Below are 22,420 nucleotides of genomic sequence, written 5' to 3'. Positions count from 1 at the left end.
GTGCAGTCGCCGTCTGACACTGCGCTGGAGCCGCTGCGCTTCTGACTGGCGTTTGCCAGTGTGGTATAGCCATGGAGAAGGAGAGCGCAAATGCTGCTCAACAGCGCAGAAGAACGGAGAAGCTTGACTCATCGGATCCCGAAGTAGTTGCCTGGCAATTAGCGGTTGAGCGTAGGAGACAACCAGGAAAGCTAAGAATAATCAGCTGAACCTTTGCTAACGCTACGTATATCCTGGCATAGCCGAGCTAAGCCACTGCAACTTTTTTTTTTTCCGGCCTCGAGCCGATTTCAACGGTAGGTGTCGCACCGGCAGCGGCGCGGAGAGGCCGCTTGGTCCGTAAACTTGTGCTGCCGAGGCGCATCTCCGAGGCTTGCTAATCAGATTCGCGAAAACTGGTAAATGCATGCAAATAAACGCTCTTGCATTTAAAGTTAGCGCATAACTGTAATTAATGGCACGGCCAGAAACCCGTCTACTTCGGGGCCTCTTTCATCGACGAGAGAAGTTTCCCGTTGCGCGCCGCCGCGTACCTTCTCCTGTATTTGGTCCGGGGTGTCGTATATGATGTAGTCGGCCGCCTTCTTCTTCCCTCGGGACTTGGCGTCCGCGATCAGGTCCGAGGATGCCTTGAGGGACTCGGCCTGCGACAGAAAAAGTTCGGGAGTGCTCAGGATAATGATCGTGACGCTGACGATGTATCAGCTAACCACAAAGCCGGAGCGAGAAGAACACCAATGGGATCGCATTTTTTAAAAACGGATAGTTTCCAATATCTGTCGGTCGCCCATTTTGAATTGATGGACAATCTCGCGCATACGCAGTGACCCAGGTTGTCTAGAAGCTTGGGCCACCAGGTATGTCTCTTGCCGAGACGACAACATGGACCCCTTGGTTTGTGGCTCTAATAAAGCAGATGCTGCTGGTTGCCGTCTAAGCCTAGTAGACAACTTGGACAAATTCGGCATGAACAGACAAATTCGACACTGCGTATGTGATATTGGCATTTTTTATTGATTTATTTTCAGTACTACCAGTCTCTATATCGAGACGGTAGCAGCTGGGCACGTTATTGCAACGTGAGCCTATACAACGTGATACAGCCTATTTCAGAGAACAAGAAGCCTGTATATGAAATACAAAAAGGAGATACGCTACATAACTGTAATACCAGAACTCTAATACAACATAAATATTTACAACCTAGCAGTCTATAACTTATTACAATCCAACATAAGAAATTGATATAAACAACGCAAGATCAATTTGACATAAACATCAGAATAGCTTTAGTTGTTTAGTGCTTATTATTTTCTATCAGGTTACAACGAGTTGATGGTGATTCTATGCTAGCTATAAATGAAGGGAGGCAGTTCTACTCCCTAACCGCTGTAGAAAAAAATGAATATCTAAATAAGTCAGTATTGCAACAGCACTCAACTAACGTTTTATTATGCTTATGACGTGAAACCCGGGACGTAGAGAAGTTGATAGTATACTTTGAAGAATCTATGTTGAAGCGGTTATGCAGCAGGTTATGTATTAATTTCAATCGATGTTGCTTTGCTCTGACTGTCAGTCTGTCTAGCCTAGATGACGCTAGAAATTCTGTGGGTGAGTCAGTACGTTTGTATTTGTTATGAATAAACTGTATCGCTTTTCTTTGAACTTTTTATAATTCGGTTATATTAGCCTTTGCGCGAGGAGAGCAAACCGTGGTATTCTACTACTGGCCGTACAAAGGTTTTATAACATAGGAGTTTGACGTGACTGGGAGCAGACCCCAGGGACCTTTAAAGGAAAAATAGCTTACGAGTGGCTGCTAAGGTGATGTTGGCATTGTGTTTATTCCACATCAGGTCACATGCTAGCGTTAGAATTAGATACTGTTTCTTGGTCCATCCCCCTGAATGAATGTGTCAAGGGGACACAAGGCCGTATGTAGCCTTAAATATATACATATACTATACGTAATCATTGGCCACACACACACATTATATATATATATATATATATATATATATATATATATATATATATAAGCCTTAAATCGAATTTCTCGGGCACTTTGACGGTGTTGACTAAACATCGTTTTGGGCGCTAGATGAGAAGAACGAAGGGAAGAACACACTGAAGGGCACACATTGGCGCTTTTTGTGTGTGTGTGTGTGTGTGTGTGTGTGTGTGTGTGTGTGTGTGTGTGTGTGTGTGTGTGTGTGTGTGTGTGTGTGTGTGTGTGTGGTGTGTGTGTGTGTGTGTGTGTGTGTGTGTGTGTGTGTGTGTGTGTGTGTGTGTGTGTGTGTGTGTGTGTGTGTGTGTGTGTGTGTGTGTGTGTGTGTGTGTGTGTGTGTGTGTGTGTGTGTGTGTGTGTGTGTGTGTGTGTGTGTGTGTGTGTGTGTGTGTGTGTGTGTGTGTGTGTGTGTGTGTGTGTGTGTGTGTGTGTGTGTGTGTGTGTGTGTGTGTGTGTGTGTGTGTGTGTGTGTGTGTGTGTGTGTGGTGTGTGTGTGTGTGTGTGTGTGTGTGTGTGTGTGTGTGTGTGTGTGTGTGTGTGTGTGTGTGTGTGGTGTGTGTGTGTGTGTGTGTGTGTGTGCGCGCGCGTGCGCGTGCGCGCGCGTGCGCGTGCGCGCGTGTGCGCGTGTGCGCGTGTGCGTGTGTGCGCGCGTGTGTGTGTGTGTGTGTGTGTGTGTGTGTGTGTGTGTGTGTGTGTGTGTGTGCATGTGTCCCTTCGCATGTCTCATATAGCGCCCAAAGAACAATGTTTAGTCAAATTAGTATTACGGAGACAATTACAGAGGGATTCTGACCGACAGAATCGGCCATGATGCTTTACAGGTGCAGGCCCACCTAACGTGCCACATATAAAACAGTGTTTTCGACGAATATATGTTGCAAATCACGTTAGTTTGTACGTTAGTCATTACGTGCTAGGCGTAATTAGGAGCACTCGTAATTAGGCGTTCGCACGGGTATATACCTTGCAGTATCGGTAGAGGGAGCAACCCTGCGCCGCCGCTCCCTTGCCGCTGGCGCCAGTGTAGATGATGGCGCCCAGCATGATGGATATGCACGGCTGGTTCCAGGAACTGATGACCGACTTGATCTCGTCCTGCGCAACACCACCCACGCAAAGTCACGCGAAGCCCCGAAATTCACCACCGTCGTCACCAGCCTCAATTACGACCAGTACGGAACAAAGGCCCCACGCAATGTGCCGCAACTGCTCTTGTCCTGTGCCCTAGCTGGTGTATCTGCGAGTTTATCTCGTCTACCTCTGCCCTTTGTTGTTCAAATAGCCACTATTCTGTTCGGAGTGTCAAATGCGTGCTAGGCTTAATATCGGCCACCTTCCTCAGCCCCACCATTAACTTGAACATAGCTCAGCCCTTTGGTAAGGAATAGCCCTTAGGCCATTAGGTTATTTACAAGGGTGTTTTCTATTATCATAACCACGCCAGTGATATGAGTGATTTGGTCGAAATTCATTGCGTAAAAGCCACACATAGCACGAAAGTAGGGGAGGAAAGTATACTCCCAGTTACGCCCAAGGTGAAGCATTGACAGCGACAGCTTATAGGCTTAGCTTTGCACTCAAGGGCGTCTCAGAACGGTGGCGTGTTGAGAAGCGCAGCCAGCAACGTTGCAGGCGCCGCAGCTCAATGGTGCACAAGATGAGACTGAAGGAAAACGTCTGTCTGTCAGCGCCTACAGCAAAGATTGGATAGATTTAGTTTGACGTTTACTATCCGTTCCTCTCAGACCAGTGTATGAGCACCACGGTATGCTCACAGCTGTTGAGCAGAAACGGTAATGGGTATGGACCTTTTCATCGGGCGAGGAGGAAAGGGGCGCTGCGAGCCTTTTCTGCTCTCTGGCTTGTGCTAGCCGACGCGGCGTTGCTGTGCGTTGCCGTCACGTGCTGCGGAACTGATTTGGAGGTGTTTTATCCTTGTTTACCAAAAAAAAAATCTACGCGATGTCAGTTCTTACAAGCTCGTCGGGGAACCACTGTGTAGCCTTTAGGTGCAGTTGTAAGTTTAGGTGCAGTAGGAAATTTCTGAGGAGATTTCTCTTCGCTGCGCAAAATATGTCACGTGCATCATCAGCCCCACGCCTTGTGCACATGCTGCGAACTATTTTCGCCATATCGATTTCCACTCGACGAAAAGCAGTGGTGTCCGTGAATTGCATGATGATGACGATGATGTATGATGTTTAATGGCGCAAGGGCCAAGTATGGCCAAAGAGCGCCATGCCAGTCTTTTTGAATTTGCAGTGGAGCGATCAATTGTCAGAATTAGATGAGGGGTAGCTGTAGAAGGGGCCTAAAATAGTCAATGTAAAGTGCGTAAAACATACATGTATTAAGATCATGGCAATTACTGAGGTGTACTATGAAAATGAATGCACTGAGGAAGAATGGTACGATTTACAAAATATAACAGACGCAAGAATTGGCCAGAAACAAGTGCCTAAACAGAGCCCTGGAAACACAAGGGCCTGAAGGCATGTGCTATAAAAATAAACTATCACAGCGGCATCCTCTGGAGAGAGGATGCGCTAGGAACTTATTGGGCGAATAACATGTAATACAACATCGCTCAAGAAACCGAGGACTGTCTTGGCGTTGAAAATCGGTTCTTCACCAATAAACATCATAGGATGAAGAGGGATATGATAGTGGTATGCTACAGGGAAATGTTTCCTTCTCTCCGTTTCGGCTTCCCGACACTCCAGTAAGACGTGGAGTACGGTCAGCCTTTCCCCACATCTACCACAGAGGGTTCAGCGCCAGTTAAAAGGCATGAATGTGCACCATATGTATGTCCTATTCTAAGGCGGCAAAAGAGAACTTCAGTATGTCGTGACTTTGTTAATGATGGCCAGTTGCCTAAAAGTGGCTTAATTACATGGAGTTTATTGAGTGTTTGTTCATCCCATAGGTGTTGCCAATAGTTTCTGAGTTTTCTGCGTAGAAATGGCTTTGAGTCTGTGGCAGGAACGAGTATGGACAAATTGCTAGGTTTTGTTGCTATGGAAGTTGCCATTTTGTCGGCAAGCTCGTTACCCTCTATACACCTGTGCCCAGGCAACCAACATATTACAACCTGTTGATTAGAAGCTGTACATATTGTAGAGCAGTGAATAGAGGTCGTTTATAACAGGATTTTTCTGTTATCGTAGTGATTTAAAGGATTTCACGACACTTAAGGAATCTGTAAATATAATGGCCTTTGGGAGCTTTGCTTTCCTGATGTGCTTAGTGGCCGACAGTAAAGCATAGGCCTCTGCCGTGAAGCTACTGGTTTCAGGATGTAGAACGTCAGATTCAGAAAACGATGGGCCAACAGCCGCGTAAGAGACGCCGGCTTGTGATTTCGACGCATCGTGTAAAACTCTGAACAGGTGTACTTCGACTGAAGCTCTCGAAAGTGCATATGTATGTGCGCCTCTGGGGCGTGTTTCGTTAAATCTACAAATGATGTGTCGCATTCAACGATTTGCCATTGCCACGGTGGTAACAGCTCTACTGGAGCCATTTGGCAATGTTCGAGGATTGGGACATTCATTTCATCCACAAAGTTTTCTGACCCGCATTGAGAAAGGCTCTCTCACTGAGGGTCGATTATGGAATGTGGAGCACACGCCGCATCGTTAACATGTTTGTAGCAAGGATGTCGAGGGTTAGACTGTGCTTTGAGGAAATATGTGAAACTGCTGTATGTTCTTTGTAGGTGAAGGCACCACTCATTTGATTATACGTATAGACTCTCAATAGGGCTTGTTCTGAAGGTGCCTGCGGCTAATCGGATACCCAGATGGTGGACGGGATCCAGTATTTTTAGCGCGCTTGGCACGGCTGAGAGGTATACCATGGCACCATAATCCAAACATGATCGAACAAGGCTCTTGTAGAGGTTCAATAGGCACTTCCTATCACTTCCGCATGTCGTATGAGTGAAAATTTTCATTAAGTTAATTGTTTTTAGGCATTTTGCCTTCAGATATTTGATACGTGGAATGAAGGTCAATTTCCCATCCAGTACAATACCTAAAAACTTGTGCTCCTTGTTCACAGGTATTTGTTGCCCAGACACTTCGATACTGGGATCTGGCACTAGTCCTTGCTTTCTTGTGAAAATGACACAGGAACTTTTCTGGGGGTTAAGGTTAAATCCGATTTCGTCTGCCCATTTAGACACTTTGTTTAGGCCTTGCTGTATCTGTCGTTTACAAACTGCGAGGTTACAAGATTTAAAGCCTAATTGCACATCGTCTACTTAGACAGAATAGATAATTGCTGGAGGTAATAATGCACGGAGCGAGGTCATCTTAACAATGAACAGCGTGCAACTGAGCACCCCTCCTTGAGGTACACGAGTTTCTTGTGTAAATGGGCGGGACAATACGTTGCCAATTCTGACTCGAAAAGTACAGTTAGACAGGTAGCTTTTTATAGTGCTAAGCATATTCCCTCGAATGCCCATGTGCGAAAGGTCTCGTAAGATACCGTACGCCTTTGCCATAGCAAGAAATATAGACAAGAAATATTGCTTGTCTACAAATGCATCACGGATGTTTGCTTCGATGCGCACGAGGTGATCGGCTGTAGATCGTCCTTCCCTAAAGCCACATTGAAATGGGTCAAGCATTTTGTTCGACTCTAAGAAATGTACAAGACGGCGATTGATCATTTTCTCAAAAAGTTTGCAAAGGCAGCTCGTAAGCGCTATAGCCGGTTGCTGGTCAGCAATGATGTATCATTGCCGTGCTTTAAAACTGGGATGACAATAGCTTCTTTCCATTTAGATGGCAGACACCCAGCGACCCAGATAGTGCGATTTGCATGTCGGAGTGCAAGTGCTTAATCATATCATACATGATTCTATCCGGACCCGGTGCAGAGCTCTGACATGCTGACAAGGCAGCTTCAAGTTCGGCAATGCCAAAAGGACGGTTATAAGGTTTGTTTGGGCTACATTTTCGGTTCAGTGGCTTACATTCTTCTATTGCTTTGTACTTCAGGAAGCTCTCCGAGTAGTGGGTGGAGCTAGACGCATGCTCGAAATGTTGACCAAGACCAATGGCCTGGTCTTCCAACGTGTTTCCTTCTTTATCCACCACGGGCAACGGATGAACTTGTTGTCCCTTAAGCCTCCTTAGTCCGTTCCATACTTCTGCCGCCTGTGTGAATGAATTGATGCCGGACAGGAACTTCTCCCAGCTTGCCCTTTTAGCTTGCCGTCACGTTCGCCTTCCCTGTGATTTTATGTTTTTAAAATTCATCAATTTTTTGCAGTTGGGAATCGGCGAAGTATGCCCCACGCTCTATTTTGTTTTTCATGTGCCTCCTTGCACTCATCATTCCACCATGGAACTCGTCTTCTGGATGGGCTACCGCTTGATTGTGGAATGAACTTCTTTGCTGCCTCGATGATAAAATCGGTAAAATACGCTGCGGCGTCATCTATACTAAATTCACTGATAAAATCTTGGGATAGAAAAGTTGATTCCTTGAAAAGTTTCCAATCAGCAGAGGCTAGTTTCCATCTAGGGACCTGAGGAGGGGAGTCATCTTGCTTTACTAAGCTTAGAGTTAATGGAAAGTGGTCAGTTCCGAATGGGTTTTTGATCGCATTCTATTCTAAGTCGGGAAATAGGGAAGCAGATCCAATCGGCAAGTCTATCGATGAATAGGAATTGTGGTGAAGATTATAATACGTTGGCTCCTTCTTATTGAAGAGGCATGCACCGGAATATGTTGGCTCCTGCTTATTGAAGAGGCATGCACCGGAGTTTACTAAATTAGTAAAGTTTTCGACGAAACACTCTCTCGCGTCGCATTGTGAGTCTCCCCACATCGTGTTGTGGGCGTTAAAATCTCCCACGAGTATGTAGGGCTCGGGGAGCTGATAAATAAGATTATAGAAGTCTGTTTCTCGAGGTGATGATTCGGCGGTATGTAAATGGAACATACAGGTATCAACTCGCTGAAAAGAATTGCCCGAACTGACACTGCCTCAAGCGGCGTCTGGAGGGCAACATGTTGGCAAGCTACAGACTTATCTGCTAGTATTGCTACACCGCCGGACAAGGCGTCAGCCTCATCGCGGTCTTTTCGAAAGATGGTGTACTGACGAAGGAAGTTTGTGTTTGTAGGTTTCAGATGTGTCTCTTGAACACACAGCAACTTTGGATTATGTTTGTGTAGGAGTTATCTTATTTCGTCGAGGTTGTGAATAAGTCTTCTAACATTCCATTGTAGTGTTTGTGTCTCCATAATGAAGAAAGTGTCTGTGCTGTGTGTTTAAGAGACTAATATTAGCTCACGGGGCCCTTTCCAGGCGCCGCGACGCGAGTTTTGTCTTTTTTGGAGCGGTCGAGAGAATCCCGCCGCTCCTTAGGCGCTGGCTGCGCCGTCTGAGTAGGTGTTATGTCCATCGCCTCTTCTGAGGCGCTGGACACGCGCCCTTGAGAGCGCTGTGTTGGACGTGAAGGCCTCGACACGTCGGACGAGACCTTTGAGGCCGCCAACCTGGAGGTTGACGGGCCCCCCTTCGCGGACGGCGAAGCAGCGTGAGCTGCTTTCGCCACGGGGGCTAGTGGCACAGCCGCAGCCACACTGCTTGTGGACCGGGCTGATTCTGGAGTCTGCTGCGACGCTGCCCCCTTGCGCACCGCATCAGCATACCTTCCGGTATGAAAAACAGAAGCACGTTTTCGTGCTTCTTGAAACGATTTCTTTGATTTTCAATGTAATTACTTTTTCTTTTTCTCAGGTTTTACAGGATCGGGAATATGCGGGGTGGTCACTTTCGCTGTTCACACAGTGGGTTGTTCCAGAACATTTTTCAGAAGTGTGGCCTTTGTCACCACATTTTGCGCCGGTCAGTTGACCTCGGCCGCTTTGCGAGCCGTGGCCGTACTTCTGACACTTAAAACATCGACGAGGGTTGGGGATGTAAGGTCTTACACGGATTTTGGTATAGCCTGTCTTAAGAGTTTCAGGTAGCACACTAGAGACCAGATGATCAGATGTTTTGTGGGAATTTCTTCGTTGTCTCGCCTGATTTTTGTTCTTTTTACCTCAATGACGTTTTGGTCTTGCCAGCCTTCCAACAGTTCTGCTTCAGTCAGTTCTAAGAGGTCGGAGTCTGAAATCACGCCTCGGACTGTGTTGAGGGAACGATGTGGGGTCACTGTTATAGGGATGTCTGCAAAGGTTGTAAGATTTGCGAGTTTTTCATGCTGCAGCTTGTCACGAACCTCAAGGAGGAGGTCGCCGCTTGCCATCTTGCTAGCTTTATAGCCTGGTCCAATGGTGTCCGTCAGGGATTTAGATACGAGGAAAGATGATATTACTCTTGCAGGCTTTTCAGGTTTATCACTGTGGATAACGTGATATCGTGGAAAAGATTATTTGCGTGGAGTGAAAAAGTTCAAGGAGACTTCGGTGCGTACGCGCTTTGTAGCGGTACGATCGGGTAGCAGAGGAAATGATGCCGGATGTACATAGTTACTTCGGCAGCAATGGCAGCCACCCACCACGGAACGCAACAAGGGGACGCTACAAGTGTGACATAGCAATGACTTGCGCACGTCAGCCGTGCATCGCTGCTATAACCCAATGCGCCATACCCGAGGTTGGATATACCGTACCAGGTTAACCCAAGCCGCCTGGGAGAAACAGAAAAATTGGGAAGAAAGGAGATGACAGGACAGAAAGGTAAGTTGATAGGAAATTATGATGATGATGATTATTGTGGTTTATTGGCGCAAGGGCCAGATGTGGCCAAAGAGCGCCAAGACGATGGTGATGACTTGTTTCTGTTATATGAATAGTCAATTACATGAACATTCGATGTGGCATGGCTGTAAAGGGGCCTAAAACAGTCGCTGTAAAGAGCGTAAAATCTATACGTAATAATATTATGGCAATGACTAATGATGTGTACTATAGACATGGATATACATAGCAAAAGAATATGACTTACAAAAATATTACAGATGCAGGAATTGGCCAGAAGCACAAGTGCCTAAACAGAGCCCTTGAGACACAAGAGCTTGTAGGCATGTGCTATAAAAAAACTATCACAGCAACATCCTCTTGAGAGAGGATGCGCTACGAACTTACTGGGCTAATAACATGTAGCACAACATCTTTCAAGTATGCGAGGACTGCTTTGGTGTTAAAGAGCGGTTCTTTACCAAGAAACATGGCGGGATGCAGAGGAACACGAGAGCGATATGCTAGAGGAAAGTGTTTCTTTCTTTCTCTTTCGGCTTCCCGACACTCCAGGAGGACGTGGAGGACGGTGAGCCTGTCGCCACATCTACCACAGGTTGGAGGATCATGACCATTCAATAGAAAATTGTGGGTGCCGTAGGTGTGTCCTATTCTGAGACGACAGAATAGGACATCAGTTCGTCGTGTTTTTGTTACGGAGGGCCACTAACCTAACTGTGGCTTAATCAAATGAAGCTTATTACTTGTTTCTGCGTCCCACAAGCGTTGCCAGTGGCTTCGCAGTTTCTTTCGCAAGAAAGGTTTCAAATCTGTTGCAGAAACAGCAGCTGTAGGGTTAATAGCGGGTGTTGTGACTGATGTGGCCATTTGGTCGGCAAGAACATTGCCCTCGATGCCTCGATGCCCAGGCACCCAGCATATAATGACATGTTGGTTAGTTGCGTATGCTCTACAAAGAACAGAATAGAGCTCAATGAGAATAGGGTTTTTCTGTTTACAGGGTGACTTCAAGGCTTTTACGATGCTTTGAGAGTCTGTAAATATAATAGTTTTTTGAAGTTTTGATTTCTTTATATGCTTTACAGCTGGCAATATTGCGTAGGCCTCAGCCGTAAAGATACTTGTTTCTTGGTGAAGCACGCCGGATTCCGAGAAGGACGGGCCGACGGCTGCATAGGGTACTACGGCATGTGATTTAGAAGCGTCTGTGTAAAATTCTGTGCACGGGTACTTGGACTGTAATTATAGGAAATGCATTCGGATTTGAACCTCTGAAGCGTGCTTTGTAACCTCTACAAAGGACATATCACATGCTACCACCTGCCACTCCCAAGGTGGTAACAGCTTGGCTGAAGGCATTAAGCGATGTTTGTGGAGTGGGATATCCATTTCTTCGCTAAGCTCCCTGACACGCAGTGAGAAAGGCTGTCTTATAGAGGGACGATTACCAAAAAGTGGAGCACACGTCATATCGTTAACGGTATTAAAACATCGATGCTGATGATTAGAGCGGACTTTAAGGAAATATGTGAGGCTGGTGTATGTTCTCTGCAGATGGAGTGACCACTCATTTGATTCGACGTATAAACTTTCAATGGGACTTGTTCTGAAAGCGCCAGTGGCCAGGCGGATACCTTGATGGTGGACGGTATCCAGCATCTTCAGCGCACTAGGGGCGGCAGAGTGATATACCGCGCTACCGTAGTCCAGTCGTGATGAAATGAGACTCTTGTAAAGATTCATTAAACACTTCCTGTCACTACCCCAGGATGTGTGAGATAAAATTTTTAGTAAGTTCATTGTTTTTAGACATTTCACCTTGAGATATTTTATATGTGGAATGAAAGTAAGTTTAGAATCAAGTATGATGCCTAGGAACTTGTGCTCTTTGTTAACAGGTATTCGTTGTCCATACATTTCGATAGTGGGATCTGCAACAAGCCCTTTCTTCCTGGTGAAAAGAACACAAGAGCTTTTGTGGAGGTTCACCTTGAATCCGTTTTCGTCTGCCCACTTGGACACTTTGTTCAAGCCCTGTTGTATTTGTCTCTCACAGACTGTGAGGTTGCAGGATTTGAAACCTATTTGTATGTCGTCTACGTAGACAGAATAAAAAATAGCTGGCGGTAGTGAGGCACGAAGCGTGTTCATCTTCACGATAAACAGTGTGCAGCTGAGCACACCTCCTTGGGGTACACCAGTTTCCTGTATAAATGGACGCGACAGTGCATTACCTATTTTAACCCGGAATGTGCGGTTGTGTAGGTAGCTTTCAATAATAATTAACATATTACCGCGGATGCCCATTGCCGACAGATCGCGTAGGATTCCGTAACGCCAGGTCGTATCGTACGCCTTTTGCATATCGAGAAACACGGATAGGAAGTATTGTTTATGTATGAAGGCATCACGAATGTTTGCTTCGATGCGCACGAGATGGTCCGTTGTAGACCGTCCTTCTCTGAAGCCGCACTGATATGGATCAAGGATTTTGTTTGACTCAAGGAAGTGTAAAAGGCGACGATTGTTCATTTTTTCAAAGAGTTTGCAGATACAACTTGTGAGGGCTATTGGGCGGTAACTTGTTACTAATTTGGGGTCTTTACCTTGTTTCAGAATCGGAACGACAAGGGATTCTTTCCATGCAGTAGGTAGGTACCCGGCAGCCCATATAGCATTGAAAAGTGCGAGTAGCGTTATTTGGGTATCACTGTGAATGTGTTTGATCATGTCATACATGATCCTGTCGGGTCCAGGTGCAGAGCTCCGACATGCAGCCAAGGAGGCTCTCAATTCGGCGATGTTAAAAGGCATGTTATAGGGTTCGTTCTGTCTGCATTTGCGGTCAATAGCCTTGCGTTCTGCGATTTGTTTGTGCTTAAGGAATGCCTCGGAATAATTATTTGAACTAGACACGCGCTCGAAGTGTTCGCCAAGAGCGTCAGCTTGGTCTTCCAAGCTGTTCGCTTCGTCGTTCACTAGCGGCAACGGATGGATTTCTTTTCCCTTTAGCCTCATTAGCCTGTCTCATACTTTTGCCTCTTGAGTATACGAGTTGATACCTGAGAGAAACCTTTCCCAACTTGCCCTCTTAGCCTGTCTTCGCGTCCTTCTTCCCTGGGATTTAACATGTTTAAATTCTATGAGGTTTTCAGCTGTAGGACATTCACGTAGTTTGCCCCAAGCTTTATTTTGTCTCCTTCGTGCCTGTCTACAATCGTTATTCCACCAGGGGACCCGTCTTTTAAACGAAGTGCCACATGTTTGAGGGATGAACTTCTCAGCGGCGTCAATGATAAAAGCAGTAAAATATGATACGGCATGATCTATAGTAAAATTATTTATAAAATCTCGTGATAAGTACGTGGATTCCCTAAAGCATTCCCAGTCAGCTGAGGCCAGTTTCCAGCGAGGGACATGGGGAGGAGAGTCATGTTCGGTTACTAAGTTTAGGGTTACTGGGAAATGATCACTTCCAAATGGGTTTTGATTACATGCTATTCTAAGTCAGGGAAAAGTGAGGCAGAGCCAATTGACAGGTCTATTGATGAATATGAACTATGATGGATATTGTAATATGTTGGTTCCTTCTTATTGAAGAGGCACGCACCGGAGTTAACAAGGAAGTTTTCAATGAGTCGACCTCTCGCGTCACATCGCGAATCACCCCAAAGGGTATGATGAGCATTAAAATCACCAGTGATAATGTATGGTTCTGGGAGCTAGTCGATGAGGCTGTAAAATTCCGTTTTAGTGAGGTGATGGTTGGGTGGTATGTAAATGGAGCAGATCGTTATAAGCTTGTTGAATAAAATTGTTCGCACAGATACAGCCTCGAGAGGCGTGTGAAGGGCAAACTGTTGGCAAGCAACAGACTTATTTACAACTATGGCTACACCTCCGGACAAGGCAGAAGCGTTGTCACGATCTTTACGGAAAATGGCATATTGCTTGAGAAAGTTGGACTGTGTAGGTTTTAAGTGTGTTTCTTGGACACACAGCACTTTCGGATTAAATTTATGTATGAGTTCTGTGATGTCGAGGTTACGAAGTAGTCCTCTGACGTTCCACTGTAGTATCTGTGTGGCCATGTTGGAAACGATGTTTGTGCTGTGTGTCTCGTGTAAAAACACTAACTTAACTTACAGAGCCCTTGTCGGGCCCTGTGATGCGGGCTTTTTCTTTTTTGGAGCGGTCGAGAGATTCTCGCCGCTCCTTTGGCGCTGGCTGCGCCGTCTGGCTGGAAGATGTGTCCATCGGCTCTTGCGGAGCGCTGGACACCCGCTCTTGAGAGCGGTTTGTTCGCAGTGAAGGCCTCGTCTCGAGAGACAAGACCTTGGAGGCCACCAGCCCAGAGGTGGATGGCCCCTTCTGCTGGGGTGGCGGAGCAGCGCTAGCTGCAGTCGCCGAGGGGGCAGATGGCTTCACCGCCGGCTCACTACGCATGGGCCGGACAGCAGCCGGAAGCCGCTGCGACGCTGCCCCCTGACGCGTCACATCGGCAAAGCTGGTTTTAGACAGGTAGGTAACCCGCCTTCGTGCCTCTTTGAAAGTTATGTTTTCTTTTACCTTAATTGTCACTATTTCCTTTTCTTTTTTCCAAGATGGGCACGACCGCGAGTATGCGGCGTGCTCCCCATCACAGTTAACACAATGTAGAGAACCTTCACAAGACTCGGAGGAGTGTTCGTGAGCACTGCATTTAGCACAGGTTTGGCGGCCTCGGCAGTTATGCGAACTATGGCCGAACCGCTGGCATTTGAAACATCGAAGGGGATTTGGCACGTATGGCCTAACACGAAGCTTGATGTACCCGGCCTCGATGGACTCGGGCAGGACACTTGAGTTGAAAGTAAGTATTAGGTGTTTGGTCAGGAGTTCTTTGCCATCTCGCCTCATTTTAATCCGTTTAACATTGATGACATTCTGATCACTGAAACCCTCAAGGAGTTCAGCCTCACTCAGCTGCAACAGGTCATCATCTGAGACAACGCCACGGGTGGTATTCATAGTACGGTGTGGGGTTACTGTTAATTGGGCATCTCCAAATGACACTAGATTGGGCAGTTTCTCGTATTGTTTGAGATCACGGAGTTCCAAGAGGAGATCCCCGCTTGCCATCCTAGATGCTTTGTAGCCTGTTCCAAAAATATCAGTCAAAGACTTTGAGACAAGGAAAGGTGAAATTGTACGTACTGATGTGTCTGACTTTTCAGAGTGAATTACATGAAATCGGGGGAAATTCTGTGTTTGGCGTCCAAAAAACTGGAACACATCTTCGGTGCGCCCTCTTTTCAGACGGCGATCAGGGAGTGGCGGGAATTGTTCAGCCATAGGTATAGAATTTTTCGGCAGCGACGCCAGCCACCCACCATGGAGCCCAACGAGGGGACGCTGCAGGACCTGGAAAAGACAGGTCCTGCAAAACGCCAGCTGTACGCCACTACTATAACCAAATATGTACAGCCAAGGTTGGTTGCACCACACAAGGTTAACCCTCGCTGCCTGGAAAGTCGGAAGTAAATAGAAGAGAGGAGAAGACAGGAAAGATTGAAAGTGAGAGAGAAAAACGAAGATTGAAGAGAAGGATAGGAAAAGGCAACTACCGATTTCCCCCGGGTGGGCCAGTCCGGGGGTGCCGTCTACGTGAAGCCGAGGCCAAAGGGGTGTGTTGCCTCCGCCGGGGGGCCGTAAAGGTCCAAACACCCGGAATTGGCTCAACCCCCAGGATCCCCTTTTCCCCGGACACGGCTAAGCCGCGCACGGTTAGACGCGGGAGGGGCCAACCCTCGTGTGTTCGGGTCCGTGGTGTCGCAACACACCAAACGCCTGCTGACGCAGACGCCCCTGCGGGGTAAGTTGATAGGAAAGCAAAAGATTTAGGAGAGGGACAGGAAAAGGCCACCACCGATGTTCCCTGGGTGGGTCAGTCCGGGGGTGCAGTCTACGTGAAGCGAAGGCCAAAGAGGTGTGTTGCCTCCGCTGGGGGGCCATAAAGGTCCAACCACCCGGCTTCGGCTCAACCTCCAGGATCCCCTTTTCCCTGAACACGGCTAAGCCACGTACGGTTAAACGCGGGAGGGGCCAACCCTCATGTGCTCGGGTCCGTAGTGTCGCAACACACCAAACGCCTGCTGACGCAGACGCCCCTGCGGGTGTCTCTGAATTGTAGCGTGAATAAGAAAATCTGTCTGATCGCTTGTCGTGGGAACTAAAAACATATAGGAGTGTACGGGTACGGCCATTCCAGTGCAACCCAGAAGTGCCAATCGTTATAATACATTTGCCTACGCCACTGACATTGTTCCCAGGCATATCAAGTCTACTGGAATTGAAATCACTATGATATGTCTACGTTAGCGTCCAGCATGTATGAGGCCGATGGTATAGCTCAACACAGCTATAACTGAGGTCGGTAAACCAGCGTGATACATATAATCTTAGTGTTTTGGCATTGCCTTTTTTCCCCATCAAAGCAGTGATAACCCAAGGGGATCGCATCACAAGAATGCGATGGATATTTGTAAGGACACAATTTCTCTTAAAAGGGTGAGTGAGTCGTAGAGGACGGGACGAACAAGACCGCACAAAAAGAAAACAGGTTTATTCTCTTGCGGCTTGTATAAAGTCTGAATCACGTACGCTTGTCTACAGTAGCCAATCGGCCAATTTGTTCACCGTTGGCGCGAAAAAAAAAGACAACACTGACTATCACCGCAACAAGACCACGCATTGTAATGCCGCATGCTCGGGCCATTTAATATAAAATAAACATATCTATAATTCAGCATCTACCACTGTCTCGGACGCTCGCGCAGACCGCAGCTGGCCGCTCGACCACTCGATAAGTGGTACTTACACTGTACGGTAAGCTGTTATTACTAATCAAAACTGTTTTATTAGAGTGCGGAAAGCGCGTCGAACAAACGAATTGCTCGCGCAGTGTAACACTCCCCCACCCGATGCTCCTTTGTGGCCTGCAGGGCAATATGAATGAATAAATAAATATGACTACATTTTCTTTAGCCACATCCGTTTCCATTTAATTAAAAAAAAGCCATTCAAATGCTCAGCTTTAACGCCCTAAAGCAACTTGTAGTTTATGAGATACGCCATAGAGGGAGGTCCTAATTACGGATTGCCTGGCGTTCGCTACCGCGCACCTAAATCTATGGGTACACGCGCGGTTTAACATTCCATCCGCGTCGCAATGCAACCGCGCGACCGAGTAATGAACCCGCGACGATGGACCAGGCAGCCGAACGCCATAGGCTGGGAGCTACCACTGTGGTTTCAAATGATATAAGCCTATAAGCCTGCACTAAAATCGGCTTTCCTGAAACTGCAGAGAAATAAAAAAGTCGAAAAGAGATTACATTCTTTGAAGTGTTCTGCTCTAGAAACGTGGGAATGACTTCGGACTTCAGCAGGAAAAACACAAAAGTATGGACAATACATGAAGGGATCAGACGGAAGTGCTGGCGACTTGATTGGTTTTACAGGGAGTTTGAGCAAAGTGAGGGGACGTGCAAAGCACACGTATCAGGAGACGGCGTTACAAATCACTCAACTGCGAAATAGCCCTCCGCAAAAAGAAAGAGAAACAAAAATTGCCAATGTCGATGAACAGGAACAGTGGTCATGTGGACGTGTTACGACCGCAGACAAAGTTGACAACGTGGACAACGTTTAAACAACGTTAGCGCGATTATAATGTTATAAATCAAGTGCGTCGTGCACACCATTTCTGCAAGCCCATTGCGCTTCCGCAATGCAACCAGTTGAACAGAAACTTACTTCAAACTTCGCTGCGAAATTAGCTGATAGAAAGAAAGCCGTTGACAGAGTTTGAAGTATGCTGGCCTCCTCGTATACAAACAAAAAGTCGCAGTTTCGCCCGAAAGCGATGCATCGATTGCCATAGCAAATTAGTAAACACCTATACGAAGTAAGGATAGTAGTTTTATCGGCCGTATAACTTGTAAACATTCGCTTAATAACTAAATTAACAAGCGTGTTGTCACGCGCACACAAGCAAACATGTGCACATATCACTCGATGACCGCACACGCACGCTGTCAAAGCGCTGGAGTGAGAAAACGCGGTGACAGCAGCGAGCGAATTGACCTTCGTGCTGCCTCTCGCTTCAACGCGCGCTAACTAAGCGGCGAGAACACAGCGCACACGAAGCTATCAGCACTCTGCACTCATTCCCCATCGCAGATAGCTTTCAAGAAAGGGCCCTCTTGGCCGCGCCATACGCAGCCCCCGCCTGATTAGTACGCTCCCCTCCCTCCCCCCTTCCATCCCTCCCGCCGGTGCTTTGCGGGCGACGGAAGATGGTGCGCTTCCTCCCCGCTTTCCTCCCTTTGTGCGCGCGAGATTAAGCCGCCATCGTCGGCTCACCCTCGCAAGCTTTCACTTGCACATAGGGCGCGCGGCGACGATGTTATCGCCCTTGGACTTTATACGGAACATCACGGTGACAGCGACGGCAAAATGCGCCTGGATTATCCCATATAATTGTTATCCCAATAAAAAAATCGCAGCCATTCCACTCTGTGAATGTGGGCTACCAGCGGAACTGTTCTTCGGCAGTACGCACTACACGCGGCTTCTCATACTAGCGCACTCGACATACTAACTGCCAAGTCGGTTCCTTGCACAGGCGCGGAAATGCAGCAGGTGGCTTGTTAGCAACCACCTGTCACGCCATATCATCGATGCATGCTACGGCCATTGGAGCTCCCTCGGCGCAGCCAAACCGAGCAGATGGCTAAGTCAAGAGCTGGGGTAGCTATCAAATCCGCATCAGGTTCACGCTTCGCGACATCTCGAACGTTACCAGTCACATCAAATCGTTCTCGAACCACAGTCTGTCGCACAGAGCTGAAAATCCGAAATGTCTGTCCAGAAAGTCCATCTGAAATTTCGCATACGCACCCTTGTGCTCATCCAATTTACTGGCATGGTACCTGCGTTGCTTCGCCGCATTCTCTGCTTCGTGCCACCTGTCCTCCAGTCGAGCCCGTCACTTACGGGAAGCCTTTCGGGCACTATCTTCACTGCTAGTCGCCGCCCGTTTCCTAGCTTTCTTCTTTCTACGCCAGGTGTCAGCACATGCCTTACTGGTTTGCTCCGCCTCCTCATAGAGGGCGCCATTGTGTAGTATTGGGTGGTTTCTTAGCTTTCCTCTTGCTACGCCAGGTATCAGCACATGTCTTACTGGTTTGCTTTGCCTCCTCATAGAGGGCGCGGGAGTTTTGAGGCACCAATATTGAAAAATCTTTGGAAGGCTAGACGTATGCAGTTGCGCTGTAAAATATGACAGCTCTTTATTCGTAATACTGTTAATCTTTGTAAATTATGTAGCTTATGTACATTTGCTCAGATTGGTAAGATATTCGGCAAGATTGATTGCTCCATATTAGTTCATAAGTCCGGCAATATATGTATAAATTATGTGCACTCATGAAGAACCCATGCTTTATGGATGTTTATCGTCAGCAATGCAATCAGGATTGAAATGGTGCATATGTAATTTGGTAGTGGGAGATTCGTCTGTGAGAGGATTGGTAAATATTTGTTTAAGGTAATGCAATTATGAATCTTGTGTACATTGTAAGAATGGTGAGAGGTTTAAATATTCACGTTATATATGTACAAGCATAGGTAGAAAAGAAAACAATGCACCCAGACTCACTCGCAAATGTATTTGCCTACGGCTCACTCGGACCCAGTCAAAATAAAATTCTACTCAGCCAGGCTCACCCAGACTTACGGGTCAGTCTGAGTTAGTCGACTCATGAGTGAGTTTGCCGACCTACGTGTGCAAGTAATTTGTGGGGAAAGAAAAAAAATCGTAATACTGTCAATGCTTGTAAATTCTGTAGCTTATGTAAGTTTATCAGATTGGCAAGATATTCGGTAAGATTCATTGCAACATATTACTTAATAAGTTCATCAATAGATGTATAAATTATGTGCATAACGAAGTGCTTACGGATGAAAGCACGTGCGGGGCATGTTCAGAAATGCCCCTTGATAAGGCGCGGCATTGCTTTCTTATCGCGTGATCTGGTTTATACGTCAATAGAAAGAACCACCGCCGAAACGCGTCATGCAGGAGCGATGTACTGCAACTGTGCTCCTGTCTCGTACATCCATCTCGACATGTCGCGTGAACTAGCGGCGCGCGCGTGCGAAGTCCCGAGAATTGATCCCTCGTTGCCCAGTCCGTGACTGTGGCCGTGCGGATACTGTGGCGGGCTGCTGTATTCGAGGGCCCTTATTCGATACCGAACAGTACCCCAAAGTTTCTTTTTAGAGCGATAGCTCTACTACTCCAGGTACGAACCGAGAAAACGCCTGGTTCCGTAAGCCTGACCTTCAAGCTCAGCCAAAGTCAAACTGGGACTTTGGCCTGCCACTACCGGCAGCTGCTACGTACGCCGCGTGGGCGCCCACATCTTGAAAGCGGTCTGCGGTGTGGACAAGTGCACGGTCGCGCGGGCCTCATCTTCAAGGCGATCTACGATGTGTACAAACTGCGCCGAGTGCTAGAAGCTTCGTATGCGCTGTGATTTCGACGCTTAGTTCGCGTTGAAGCGAGACGCAGCACGAAGGCCAATTCGCTCGCTGCTGCTGCCGCGCAGCGTCTGTGTCCTTTCCCAAAGGAAGCAAAACCGTGCTATCACTCGACAAACTTGGTTTAACCGCGTTGAACCATGGCACATTTTATTAGAAAGACGGCCAGAGTAAAGAGCACGCTCACACCGCACACATACTTAGGAAAAGGAGCAAGCAGAGCGAAAGAGCACTGTGTCACTGTACCTGTATCCTTTTCCTAAGTATGTGTGCCCTGTGAACGTATTCAAGATGCAACGTCACCAACTCGCGCAACTTTCAACCCTTGCAGACTGAAGAGCCTCAAAACAAGACGCCAACCACACAGAAAGCAGAGCGTAGGAATGCGGCGAAGCTAGTGAACACACCATGCGGCTGACGCTGTTGGAGGGGAGGGCGGTGCAACTGCCAGAGCCCGGCAGGTAGTGGATCTGGGCGACAGTTGTATCCGCGTTCCTGAAAGACAGAGAAGGCAGCGGTTGCAGACGAAATTGGGTTGAGCGAGGTGAGGTTATGTACGCTCAGCTATAAAACACAGCTGCAATGGGAACAAAGACGAAAACGACGGCACAAATGTTGCTAAAAAAAAAGAAGAGGATTACGCCAGAGCTTCGCACCCCTAAGTCTAAGTGGACCATAGCATACCCTAGATTAAGATGTCACGAAAGCTGCGCGCGCGTGCGTCACAAGTGACATTGCGCAGACGTCTATGAAAGTGACGTTTCTAAATGCACAGGACACTGGCCAGATGGCGTTCCGGCTATTTCAGCTTCCTAGATGGTCTGCTGATGCCAGCCGCTTAAGCACGGACGAGGCGTCCGGACGCCGCGGTCGCATTTAGATGGCGGTGAAATGCAACACCGCCAACACCACCACAAGGCCTACGCACTCCGATCTATGACGTCATATTCTACCTGGCCCGAAATTTCCATTGCCAAGGCTGGCGTGACGAAAGCGGTGACGTCAAAATGCGATGCTCCCGCTTACGCGGGAGCATCCCCATTAGATTCTATGGCAGTCGGGCCAGCCAGCATGACGTCACAGATAGGAGTGCGTAGGCCTTGTGCTTTCTAGGATGATGTTGACACCGCCCGTGCACCGTGCGTGGCGTGCACGTTGAAGGTCCCCATATGAAAAAAAAAGTACTTTTCGCGTGCTATTGCGGGCTTCCTTCAGGCTTCGAAAAAAAATATGTAGCACGTATTGAGCAATAGAAAGAGAAAATTTTTCATGATGGCCAAAAATTCTCTGATTGACAATTTTTTAGAAATCAATTACCAAAAGTAATTGTGTAATTAGGCAAAACACAAAAAAAGATAGCCTGACTTGCTCCAAGCGACGGCAAACAACATTACCTTGGTTCTGTTCAGCTACGTGGCACTCGAATATTTCTTTTTTTTAATCTTGCCACAAGTTACATGGGACACCCTGTATAATACTGTAGTGTAGTCAAAAGCTTGCGTCGATATCAACACTGAATAAAGGGCAGCGTGAACGCTTAACGTTTACTGGAAGATAAGATTCCTTCGCTTGCTATAGGTTATATGATTTGGCGCTGCTGTCAGCACAGAAAAGCTTGTGTTTCCGGTGCCTATCCTTCGTATCTCTAACAAAACTTCCGATGTCGTGCACTCTGTGACGTGCTCACGTACTACCCGCACACTTAGCACACCTCGAATTTTCTGTTAGATGCCTCCAAAGTGCGTGAAGTCTTAATGAAATTATGGTGGTTACGTGACAAAACCACGATTTGATTATGAGGCACGCCGTAGTGGGGGACTTGGGAATAATTTGGACCACGTCGGTTTCTTTAACGTGCACTTAAATTTAAGTGCACGGGTGTTCTGGCAAAATTTTTCAGCTAAATTGACTTCACAACAAAGAACACGCGCGGCAAATTGTGAATGAACTTCTGGCGTTGCAAAAGCAGAGCAAAAGGGAAAGTGAGTGAGTGAGTGAGTGAGTGAGTGAGTGAGTGAGTGAGTGAGTGAGTGAGTGAGTGAGTGAGTGAGTGAGTGAGTGAGTGAGTGAGTAAATAAGTAAATAAAT

General features: G+C 47.2%; 1 protein-coding gene across 1 annotated transcript in view; it reads right to left on the bottom strand.

The window, feature by feature from the left end:
- The window catches only part of LOC119462393 (uncharacterized), a 59,565-nt gene that overhangs the window by 171 nt on the left and 36,974 nt on the right, over window positions 1-22,420 (bottom strand). The window contains exons 9-11 of the mRNA XM_037723737.2: window positions 20,740-20,827; window positions 2,975-3,106; window positions 534-644 (exon numbers count right to left, since the gene is read on the bottom strand). Of these exons, the coding sequence (XP_037579665.2) occupies window positions 534-644; window positions 2,975-3,106; window positions 20,740-20,827 (331 nt within the window). The remainder of the gene's footprint in view (window positions 1-533; window positions 645-2,974; window positions 3,107-20,739; window positions 20,828-22,420) is intronic.

This window comes from Dermacentor silvarum, chromosome 8, assembly GCF_013339745.2.
Source record: "Dermacentor silvarum isolate Dsil-2018 chromosome 8, BIME_Dsil_1.4, whole genome shotgun sequence".
In the NCBI taxonomy this organism is placed as follows: Eukaryota; Metazoa; Arthropoda; class Arachnida; order Ixodida; family Ixodidae; genus Dermacentor; species Dermacentor silvarum.
Note: the sequence above shows the minus strand (reverse complement) of the source record. Positions and strands in the feature narration are given on the sequence as shown.